The 12,427-nt window shown below is 45.4% G+C and overlaps 1 protein-coding gene across 1 annotated transcript; it reads left to right on the plus strand.

Annotated features, from left to right (window-relative positions):
* The first annotated feature begins 5,031 nt into the window (after positions 1-5,031).
* Positions 5,032-11,276, plus strand: slitrk3a (SLIT and NTRK-like family, member 3a). The gene is made up of 3 exons (XM_052078245.1): positions 5,032-5,599; positions 5,985-6,071; positions 7,428-11,276. The coding sequence occupies exon 3, from the start codon at positions 7,486-7,488 to the stop codon at positions 10,192-10,194; it is 2,709 nt and encodes a 902-aa protein (XP_051934205.1). The 5' UTR covers positions 5,032-5,599; positions 5,985-6,071; positions 7,428-7,485; the 3' UTR covers positions 10,195-11,276.
* The last annotated feature ends 1,151 nt before the right edge of the window (positions 11,277-12,427 follow it).

The raw sequence follows: 12,427 nt of genomic DNA on the forward strand, positions 1-12,427 counted from the left end.
TATATGGCAAGGTACCGTAAGCACCGCAACTGGGAAGAAATATCCCCTTTCACACCAGAGGAAGTATAATAACGAAAGTGAATTATTCCTTAAACTCAAATTGCTTTTTGTGGGCAAAGATTACGATCTACATGAGTTACATGACATTACAATTTTCTCAACAGCTGTGTAAATTGACACAGTGGCTCTTACAGTCACGACGCCCGTATTTAGACTCGGCAGAGTGTTCTTTGATGTCTTGAGGTACATCCATGAAACATCCCATGAGACTGGAATGAAATCTTGCTTTCAGACTTGGTCAATGAATACGCAAGACCCGTGTTGAAACAAAAAGCACTGCTTGAATATGAGCGTTTGTTTGTGGCAGCCTGAACACGACGTTGGGAAAGACGGAATACAGAAATATCAGCAACCCCATGATCATTACTTATATTATAATACTAGATTGGAGTCTCATGTCATGCAAGACGTAGGAAGAAAATGTTTTTCTCTGCTGCTTTCGCCTTCCATACGTTTAACTTGAATACCACTCCTGACTAGTATCCTTGAATGAAGAACGATATTGTGATGGCACAGTGCTACTGAGGCAGTGATCTGGCTTCCATATTCTCAATGTCGGTGTGTGTTTTCATGAGGTCAAAAGATAAAATGAACGACTGTCACCTTCATTCCATATCTTTGGTTGCTCTTTAGTCTGAAACGCCATTGAGCCACTTGGCTTGGTGCTCCTTCTTTCACACAGGAGCTCATACCTCAGGGTATGACATTTGACCTCTTGCGACTTATCCTGTGACACTGTGCATCGAGAGTTTACATTGTGTTCAGTGAAAACCTCTAAAGTTGCTGTGATTAACTGTCAAAATGTTGGATAACTCAACCAGTGTCACAGTCAAGATTTTGTCTGATTTTTGAGCTTCCGCTGTTATTGGACTGAGATTAAAAGTCAGATTGGGTTGACTTGTCTCTATTCTCTACCAAATATCTTCAGCTGTGCAGAAAAATGAAGTATTATGCTCACAAAGTGTATCATCTTCAACTTTTTCATTTGTGCGTTCACATTTTCCCCACCGCCTCGCATTCTTTGAGCACGGGGAAGACCATTAATATCATTGCAATCCAGGCTAGGATTTCAAGGCCAGGCCATACAAAAGGTGGTTTAAAAAGCTCACGGCGCAAAAAAATAAAATAAAATAAATACAATTCTTCAGAAAACCTTGCTTACCATTTCTTGCTGAGATCGGTCACAGTGTCATCGGCATTCTTTGCTTTGGACAAAGGACTGAATAGTGAAAGAAGCAAATGCTTTCATTGCAGTGTTGACGTTAATTAATCACATTTCGAATGAAGAAATCATGTTTTTGGCAGCCTCTTTTGCTGCCGGTTCTTGGGTCATTCCCCAACGGTTGGATTGGTTTCAAAATTCTTGAAAAATAAACCTTCAGTTTTCAGATTTCCTGCTGCATATTCATCGACAGTAGGAAATAAACTATCAAAGGTGATTAGATCATCTTAGATCAATGGTATAGTTTTTATTCACTGAATCGCAAGATTCATAGACAACCATCCTCGCGCACACTCCCACCTCGAGACAATTTCGAGTGTTCCAGTAACCTGCCATTTATGTTTTGGAATGTGGGAGTAAACCGAAGTACCCGGAGAAAACCCATATAGGCACTGTGAGAACGTGCAAACTCCACACAGGAAGGCCACAGCCAGAATCGAATCGTGCACCTCTGCACTGTGAGGCCAATGCTCCAGTCGAGCGACATGAATTAATGTGAATTCTAAAAATAAGTTAAACACTGTCAAAACATGAACAACATCTGCTACCTTAACTTGAGTTACAAATAAAATGTATGAACTAAGGAACCCAAACATATTGGTCCGACTTGTATGAGTTTAGTGGCATTCAAATTTAGAGGTCCCGCTGTAGCAAACAAATAGAATTTCTGCAATTCAAAACACAGAGGGGAACATTTACAAAGCCCCTCTTGAATGTTGAACTCAGACATTTGACCGTGCTGAATCTCCTGTTGAGGCTTCGGCATTTTAGTCCCCATGGTGAGAGGAAAGCACTTTCACATTTTTTTTAATGGTGACCTGAAAACTTCAATTAACACCTGTTTTGTTCAAGTAGGCACTTAGTATTTCACGCATAACATACTCAACGGTGGGGGGTGGGGGGGGGGGGGTAGCGAAAACCCTCAAAGACCAAGTCGATTTACATTCCAGCACTTATATGAGGTCAAATGTTTGCAGCAGTGAATGAAAGAATGATTAGTGTTTTGAAATAGTTGCACTCTGTGGGATCCTTGTTTGATGTTGCAGAGTAGAATGCAATGGAATCATAGGCAATATTTCTTTCGTCACTCGGTGGTGCCCGCTGAGGATCAAAGTGGAATTCCAAGACAAGACTAGATAAAGGTTGCAACAGGCAAGGTATGTTGTTGGAACCCATTCAGGGTATACCATTTCATCACTAAATGGTTGTGACAGTCCAAATGACAGTCCAACCCCAGCTTGCTTTGATCTCGAGACAGTATCTGCACCCTGGACTGGTCAACAGTCAATCATAGAGCAACTGTGGGCAAGCAGCTATTCACACTTGCATTAACCGAGACCTTGAACCTTCAATGAACCTAACACGCAGAGTTCAGCATAGACGAGATTAAAAAGCGACGAGCTTTTGACCATATAGCAAACGTGCTCAACAAATTAACCACCCTGCTGTCCAGCTGCAAATGTACATTCACCAATCTGAATGTAAAGGTTATTTCCTCTTTTTATTTCTTTAACCTCTAAACTAATACTTGCATGTCCCAAATTGATCGTCGTCCATTTTCCGCAATGGTTCTCAAAATCATAAAATCCCACGATCCGTATTTTTAGGTCACATGTTGTTCATTGTGTCCAATGCCAACCTACAGTATGCACGGCATGTTCTCTGTGTTGAATGAATGCTTTTGAGTGAGCCCCCCCACCCCCAAACCCCATGTCATTCTGCGTGACATTAGCTGTCAGGCTGGAGAATTGAACGATGGCTTTTTAAAAAGAAGAATGTCCGTTTTTGTCGACCAGCAGCTGCTCACAAATGCCTCTCTCAAAGACCACATCCGGTGCCAGTCTTCTCGGCTGAGCGAAAGGGAACCTTTAAACCAGCTGGATGTTGCCCAAAAATTCATTGGATGTTTGACCTCAGCGATCATTCAATTTTATGCCCGTTTTTTCTACTGAGGGATCGCTGAGATTCTCCCTTCTGCTTGAAGCTTGAAGTCAACCGTCGTATTGATTAAGCCAACCGTCGTAATATTGATTGATTGAGATACAGTGTAGGGGTTTGGTGGGGCGGAAAAATAAGAGGGAAAGCAGTGACATGTAAGGATGTGAACTGAGAAGCAAATCGTTTTGGACAGGGCAGGTTATTCCACATCCAAGGTGTTGTTTAAGAGAATTGTTTGATAGTGTTGGAGACGGAATGATTTGTGGCGAAAGAATTGTTTTGTGCCAGCCTAAAAGCCACCAGCTTTAATTGCAACATTTTTTTTTTTTACTATAGATTTGCATTATTTTTTGTTAGTCAGTGAGTTCACATCCTTTGCCAACCTACGAGCAGGAGTTTTTTATAGCGTCAGTGATTTTGTTTTCTTCTCAATAATACAAGGGAGGGGCGGCCCGGTAGACCAGTGGTTAGCACGTCGGCTTCACAGTGCAGAGGTACCGGGTTCGATTCCAGCTTCGGCCTCCCTGTGTGGAGTTGGCATGTTCTCCCCGGGCCTGCGTGGGTTTTCTCCGGGTGCTCCGGTTTCCTCCCACATTCCAAAAATATGCATGGCAGGCTGAGTGAACACTCTAAATTGTCCCTAGGTGTGAGTGTGAGTGTGGATGTTTGTTCGACTATGTGTGCCCTGCGATTGGCCGGCAACCGATTCTGGGTGTCCCCCGCCTACTGCCCGGAGACGGCTGGGATGGGCTCCAGCACCCCCTGCGACCCTAGTGAGGATCAAGCGGTATGGAAGATGAATGAATGAATGAATAATACAAGGGAAACAATTTTGTGTGTGTGCTAAGTTTAGCATTTTCTTATGCCACATTATCAACATGGATCAATGAGTATGAAACTTCATTTAGACTTTTTACTTTTGTACTTTTTGTACTTTTGCATGTCAGTCAGTCTATTTTTTTTTGTTTCTTTACTTTTACTGATAGCAAATGAGTTGAATCAGTACTTCTGCTTTTATCAAGGTATTTTTTCACAGAGGATTTCCACTTCTATGTTTGTACAAATTGAAGTATATTACTGCTTTTTGCATTTCGAGGGAATACATGATACCATGTTCGTCTTTGCAGAGCTGGGAGATGTGTCATCTCAGTGCTATACAGTATACTGTATATATCCCATACTGCTATACTACACAACTTAAACAATAACAAATGGTTTATCGTATTCAACTAGTACGACAAAGCGGATTAACTAGTGGGGCGGAGTGTCCAACTCGCGCTGCTATCACATTAGTGCATCACACTGGTTCAATCTAGTGTGATGCACTCATGTCTGATATCAGGGATGTGGAATAAATGCTCATTGGGCTTTGCTATAGACTCGTGTTGCCCGCTGCAGGCGAGAAGCGGGAAGGCAGGCAGTCCGAGGGAGGAGAATAAAACGCACCGAGTTCGATCACGCCTCTCCCATCTTGCTTTAAATAGTCGTGGCCAACCCCCCTCCGCCCCCCACGTCGTCACCACAGAGGAGATGGGCGATTGCAGATGGGGCGCCGACAAGGGAATACTTACTCGCAATGTTAAAATAAATAGAGAAAAAAAAGTCTTATTGCACTTTGAGTGACATTCATATGTCTGACAGTTCTGCATGCACCTTGCAACATATCAAATCCAATTGATTTCTTTATTTCCTTGCCTTGGTGCACGAAAACATCTCCTCAGCCAAGAATCCAAACGATCTCCATCATTCCCGCTCCCCTCCCCTTCTTTGACTCTCTATCTCTCTTCTCTGCGTCTCTCACCGTTTCGCTCCCTCCACCTCCACCCCGCCGGCTGGCTCAGTCCCTCCTCATCACTCCTGTGACGCACGACAGCAGGCATTTTTTTCGTGAGGGGGACGCGTGGAAAAGAAAGCGAGGCAGCTTGCGGTTGGGGGGGCAAATGAAACTAAATAAAAGCCACCGAGCAATTCTGTCTACATTCCTGCTGCCCATTGCTCCAACCGTCAAGAGGACGCGGTCCTGAGGAGAGTATTGTCACCCGGCTGCGCAGTCGTTGTGCGCGCGGGGCGGCGGCGGAGGAGGAGGAGGAGGAGGAAGAAGAAGAAGAAGCAGGACGGGCAGGAGTCGAGGACTTGCATTTTAAGCACACACCGGAGAGTTGGAAGAAGGGGAGAGTGTCAGAGTCACCGGAGAGCGAGGGAGAGATTTCACATTCCTCTCACGTCTTCATCTCTCCTCTTCCTCCTCAGCCACGGGGAAGGAGATGGAGCGGGAGATGGGGAAGGAAGCGAGAGACAACTCAAGTCTTGCTCCCCTTTTTGCTTTCATTCTCGCTCTTATTTCTCCCAAATGCTTCGCAGCTGCGGCGCACATCTGAGGTGAGTTGACGGCATAAAGTGACTAACCTTTCAATGAGTGCGCACTTGTGCGTTTCGGGTGCATCAGCGTCAACTTTAAACGCGAACGTGATGCGCGGAATAGTCGCGTTCTTTTCAGCTCATCAGTCTCGGCCAAATGTTGCTGCATTATGCTTGGCATCTCTTTCCACGAGCGCGCTGCTCTCTGCTAGATTTGAACTCGGTGCTTTCAGTTGGGAGAGAGGTTTTGGCAGGACTGACTCAAATAGCGTTTCTTGCGTTCCGATATCAAGTATTCAGCATTTGTGACTGACGTGGCAGCTGTTTTGACTTCGAAAGAGTACATCTTCACATTCTTTTTTTTTTTCTTACCTTGCACTTCTCTTTCCGTTTTCTTTCGCCGCAGCCCAGCATCGGACAGTGAGCAGGACGTTGCGGGCCAGAACAGAACACGCCGCAGGAGGATGAAGAAGTGGGAATCCCTCTAAACTAAGTACGAATGCCATCCCATTTGGCGCAAGGCACGCGACTTATAATCAATAAGCAAATGGTGTTTTAGCTCCGAAACAAATGAATCGAGGGAATCGAGGAATCCTGAGATCACGCACAATGAAGAGAGGAAGAAAATGGTGACATTTGGAGCCAGGCCACATCATTGGATCAAATTTATACAACAGTGATTTTTAATTAATTAATTCTTTTTTTTTTGGTGTGTCTTTTCCGGGGGACTGCGACCCTAAAATTTCTCCTCTTTCATCCCCTCCTTACTGGAACCTCCCTCTCCTTTTTTGTTGTTTTACAAAAAAATATATATAGAAAATATATAAATCAGGACCACGGACAGCGAATTTGTTCCGCCAAAATCGTCACTGGATTTTTCAGCAGCAACGTTTGGACGGACAGTGCACAGCCTCTCTGTGTGTGCGTGTGTCCGTGAATGGAACCTCACTGATGTGTGGAAGTTACATTTTTAAACCTTTTAAGTGCCAAGAATGACAGCATCAAAAACGATTTCATATTTTACATAATTGTCAAATCGTCAGTATATTACGTTTTTTTCCCCCCTTAATCTTAAGCTTTTATTTCCTAAAATTCAGGTCATCCTGCAAAGGTAGCTGAACCCCTTCTCACACTTCACACTTTTTGATCGTATAATATGCAAATACCGTCACAAAAGGCAGCGAAAAAAAAAATCCTGCGCAGATACGCGTTTGTGCGTGTGTGTGTGTGTGTGAATTATGTGCATTCTTTAAACCCAAAAAAGAAATGGATTGTATTATGCCCTCAAAAATCATGGCTTCATTGGAAACATGGTGAATATTGAAGATTATTCAGCACCCTTGGCTGCAGTGTAGCCCACCGCCCACCCCCCACACTGCTCTCATGACTTAAGAAGAAGGTGACTAAGTGTCCTCTCATGTAATAAATACACCAGGGGGATGGTGTCTCCTCTTTGCGGCTAACCTCACCCACCTGCTGTTGTGATTGTTTATTCATAGGGATAGGCATCTCTGAGGTGATTTATTGCGGCCTTAGGAGCATATCTGCTGTATTATAAATGGACCTGGGTCTGCTCGGTGATGCTAACTCTACAAGAGATTTGTTCCCTTTGCATGGCTATCGCATCAGTGATCCAAGTGTACTTGGCCCATTTTGCTTGAAACACTGAGAAACATCTCAGGTAGTCCTGGTCATTTTCCACTCGCTTTGCCATTGCATCGAAAGTAATCGCCCCTATTTTTGCCATTTCTTTCATCTTGAACTCTATTTTGCTGGGTTTGTTTGCGCACACGCGTATCACCCCCCCTCCCCTGCCCCATCTCACTCTCCCTCTTTCTCTTTGTTGCAGTGCTGTGAAGTGGCTCTCTTCCTGGAGCCCAGACTTCACCCACTTGGTGTCAGCGAGGATGCTGTGGGTTACCTTGCTGAGCACCATAGCCTTAGGATGGACCACCCCGATCCCATTACTGGAGGACTCGGAGGAGATCGATGAGCCGTGCTTCGAGCCCTGCTACTGCGAGGTCAAAGAGGGCATTTTTCTCGTGCACTGTGACAGCAAAGGATTTACAAACGTGAGCCAGGTTGCTCAGATATGGAGCCGGCCGTTCAAACTCAACCTGCAGAGAAACTCCATGAGGAAGCTGTACTTTAACGGCTTTCTCCATCTCAACAATGCCATATCTATCAATCTCGGTAATAACGCCTTGCAAGATATCCACGCGGGAGCGTTCAACGGCTTGGGAATACTCAAACGGCTTTTCTTGCACGAGAACAAACTGGAGATTTTCCGGAATGACACGTTCCTCGGACTGGAGAGTTTAGAGTATCTCCAGGCAGACTACAATGTTATCAAAAGGATTGAAAGTGGTGCATTCAGGCACTTACACAAATTGAGAGTGCTTATACTAAATGACAATCTGATTCCCGTGCTCCCCAATTATCTGTTCCGCTCTGTTTCACTCACACACTTGGACCTTCGGGGGAACCGGCTAAAGACGATGCCCTACAAGGGCACATTGGAGTACGTTGGGCGGAATTTGATGGAAATTCAGCTGGAAGAGAACCCTTGGAACTGCGTGTGTGAGATTGTCCAACTCAAGACTTGGCTAGAGAGGATTCCTTATACCGCCCTGGTCGGCGAGATAACGTGTGAATACCCGTTCCATTTACATGGGAAAGACTTGCGGGAAATCAAGCGCAGCGAGCTTTGTCCTTTGCTCTCCGATTCCGAGATTGAGGCCAAACTTGGAATTCCCCGCATCCCGTTCAACAGCGACAACACGTGGCCTACCAAACCGTCCTCCATGCTCTCGTCCTTTCACAACACGGCATCCTCCGCGGCGAAGCCCACGAAACGACCTCGACCCACCAAGAACGCCCCAACACCTCGCAGCGTTTACCCGGGCATCAACCAACCCCCGATCGCCGGCTATCAGACGAGACCTCCGATCCCCATCATTTGTCCCGCAGGATGTATTTGCAACCTTCACATTAATGACTTGGGCCTGACGGTGAACTGTAAGGAGAAAGGCTTTCACAACATCTCAGACCTTCTGCCACGGCCCCTCAATGCCAAGAAATTATATCTCAGCGGTAACCTCATCCAGAAAATCTACCGTTCAGATTTCTGGAACTTCTCAAGTTTGGATTTACTGCATTTGGGCAACAACCGGATATCTTACGTGCAGGAGGGCGCTTTCATCAACCTGCCAAACTTAAAAAGTTTATATCTGAATGGCAATGACATTGAAAGGCTCACCCCCGGAATGTTTCGAGGACTTCAGATGTTGACTCTGCTCTATTTCGAGTACAACGTCATACGTGAGATACAGCCCAACTCCTTCTCCCTGATGCCCAATCTGCAACTGGCTTTTCTCAATGACAATTTGCTGCGCTCCCTCCCCGATGACGTCTTTGCCGGCACCAACCTCGCTCGCCTCAACCTTCGCAACAATTACTTCCTAACCCTGCCTGTCCGCGGAGTCCTGGAGCACCTCACCTCGATTGTCCAGATTGATCTCCATCAGAACCCCTGGGAGTGCTCGTGCGATATCATCCCCCTCAAACAATGGCTGGAAAAGCTCTCCTCGGTCATCGTGGTTGGAGACGTCATCTGCAAGACGCCAGAGTTTGCCTTTGGGAAGGATTTGCGCTCACTCGAGGTTGAAGTCCTTTGTCCCAAACTTAAGCATTTCTCAGGCCCGTTGCCGGCTCGGCCCGCTGGGGACGACCTCACCGCCGGCAGCGCGGGAATGGGGGAGGCGGGTGGAAGAGACGCAGTTCCGCTGTCCGTCCTCATCCTGAGCCTCCTCATCCTCTTCATCTCTGCTGTGTTTGTCGCAGCCGGGCTGTTCGCCTTCGTTCTGCGCCGGAGGAAGAAACTGCCCTTCAGGAAGCGCTCGGAGGTGGATCTCACGGGGATCCAGATGCAGTGCAGGATCTTTGAAGACGCACCCAGGCAGAGTAGCGCCGTCAATACAAGCACACTGGAGAAGCCAACCTCCAGCTTGCACGCTCACACTCATCCCAGCCACACACATTCCCATGGCCATGTTTATGATTACATCCCCCACCCCGTGACTCAGATGTGCAACAACCCCATTTATAAGCCCCGGGAGGGGGAGATAGCTGCAACATCGGATGACGACAGAGGGCAGTTTTCAGCCAAGAGAGACAATGGAAGCAGCAGTAGCAGCAACAGCTACAGAACCGTGTTCGAGAAAGAAAGAGAGTGGAGCCTCTCCGTCTCCAACTCCCAACTCAACACGATCGTCGCTGTCAACCACACCACAGCCGACTTTGCGGGACTCCACGAGAACGGCGGGCTCTGCCCGACTGTGATCGACAGTCAGAGGCCCACACCGACCGTCGCTTTTGTGGACTGCGTTTATGGGACTGCCCCCAAACTAAAGAACATGCACGTGGCACATGCTCACCCACCTGGCATGCAGTACCCAGATTTGCAACAGGACGCTCGGCTGAAGGAGACTTTGCTTTTCACGGCGGGGAAAGGCTGCTACCCTGAACCGTCCCAAAGCGATTACCCGGAGTTAAGGGCCAAACTTCAAACCAAGCCGGATTACCTCGAACTGTTGGAAAAATCGTATCGGTTTTAACATTTGTAGCCCGGTGGAGAAAGGCATCAATGACGTTGTCAGTTTGCTATCCTTAAAACACAACCGCCCGAAACCAATATTAAAATCAAGTCATTCTGGACAGCATGAGATGAATTGAAAATAGATTGCCGTGCCGCCCAAATCGAGATGGAGGAAAGGCTGTTCTCAGATATTTCCATCAAGTGCCTTTTTTTCAGAGTAGCCAGCAATGTCAGCATCTGTTATTTTTTATAATATAGATATCACTACTTGCTGAGAAGAGTGTATTACAGGAGGTAAGAGATGCATTGGGGAATTAAAAATATATATATACACCACAATCCTGACATACAATAAGATCCTTTGTTTCTGGAATTCCCATGACACACGGGAGCAGGACGTCTCTCTGAATTGGTGGGTTATTCTCTGCCTCTTCTACCCCTCACTAGGATCGACAAAAACCCCGGAGGCCGTGCACATTAAGGCGATGGGAAATCATTGAAAGAAGGATAAAACAAATATGAATTTGAACTGCCGCATTGCCGCATGCACTCGGTGCAGTGCAGGAAGATGAGGGTTGGCGGTGGTGTCGGGTGGGGGGGTTGCAGGGGGCGGTTGCAGTTCATCACATTGTGAACAAAGATACTGCAACGCATTACAGTTGAGTGTTCTATTTAATTTTGATATCCTATGACTATGTTTGTGACTATTAATTAGGACATTTGTCTTGATCGGGGTGCTTCTCATAAAGGGACGCGCCGGTGGTGATGAAACATTTGTGAATATTATCAGACAACGCTCAAGGTTTTATGGATATTTCCATGCACTTTGTTTAGGGCCCCACGCTCCACGCAATTGCCTCTGGACCCCGCCCCCTCCTCCCCCGCCCTCGCCCCACCATCGCCCACTAACAGCTTTGTCTGACGCACTTTTCATGTTTTCTCTCTCACACAAAGATTTGAAGAAAAATGTGCATATATTTATTCTGTAATTTCAGTGACAACTTTAATTGTAAAGGTAATGTTAAATCAATGTACAGTGATTATGCGTCTGGTATAGCCTTCTTAAATAAAAAGAAACTCTTAAAACAGATGTCACATCAAGCTGTGTTGAACAATACGGAAGACTGTGTGATTGTTCAAGAGCCGCGTCGAATCTGTGACATCATCACCCGGTGGAGGTAGATTCCTCAAACTTGATTTGGGCTCAGGAGAAGTTGACAATTGCACAATAAGTAAGCATCGGTTTCCATTTGTACTGGACCCATTTTGATCAACGCACGTGTCAATGCACCTGCACAAGCTTTAAAAAAAAAATGTTCTTCTTCGGTCACCTTTAGTTTTCCACTTTTTGCACTAAATTGTACAGAAGTCTTGTGAGAGCGGGCCCTTGAACCGGATAAGGGAAGAGATCGTTTTTTAGTGTTTTTTGTGTTCATCACATCACCACACATCATTTCTACCTACGTAATGTGATTGGAGTGCGATGCAGTGAAGTCAAAGGAACAGTCGGTATAAACCCAGCTATAGAAATAGAAACACGTTTCAATCAGCAATCTTCATTTTCCAAATCGCTGACAAAAAAAACAACAACAAACAAAGAAAAAAAACGAGTGAGATCACAAGTGATAAGAAGCTCAATGCTAATTGCGCTAATACCCTAAAAGTCTTGTTTTCATCCACTGGAGGCCGACACAAATCCACAATTGAGAAGATTTCATTCAGTATTCGAATACTGCACACATTTTGTTTACCTTCTTATTTTAATTAATGATAAACAATTAACCCAGAAAGCGAAACCCGCTAATGGCCGGTTTTGTTTTCTTGGTTTTATTTATTTTTTTTTGCATTTTAAATTTCTCCTGTTTATTGTCTATGCAACGTAATCGGAGAATAAACAAATTAGAAATTGGAGGTGCATCAAAATGTGAGTTAACCACATGTGTTGCTTTGTATTTTAGGTGTGGGAAATCTGACAAGATAACAAACATGTGTAACAAGGTACAATCAAAGAAACACAATGACTGTTGACGAAAATGAGTTCGCAGCGCCTGCTCTGAAATTGCCGAAGATTTTGATTCTTCCTCACAGAAATGTGCCGCAGGAACATAACATGTTTTTTTTTCCTTGCACATAAACACACGAATGTGACTTTGCTCCAAAGTGAAACAAAATTGTTTTACAACGTCAGAGTTACATAAAATGGAAGCTCAAGCAAAATGTCTCCTTTAGGCTTGAAGAATATTAGCTTCGTT

The sequence above is a fragment of the Hippocampus zosterae genome, chromosome 10 (genome assembly GCF_025434085.1).
Source record: "Hippocampus zosterae strain Florida chromosome 10, ASM2543408v3, whole genome shotgun sequence".
Taxonomy (NCBI): domain Eukaryota; kingdom Metazoa; phylum Chordata; class Actinopteri; order Syngnathiformes; family Syngnathidae; genus Hippocampus; species Hippocampus zosterae.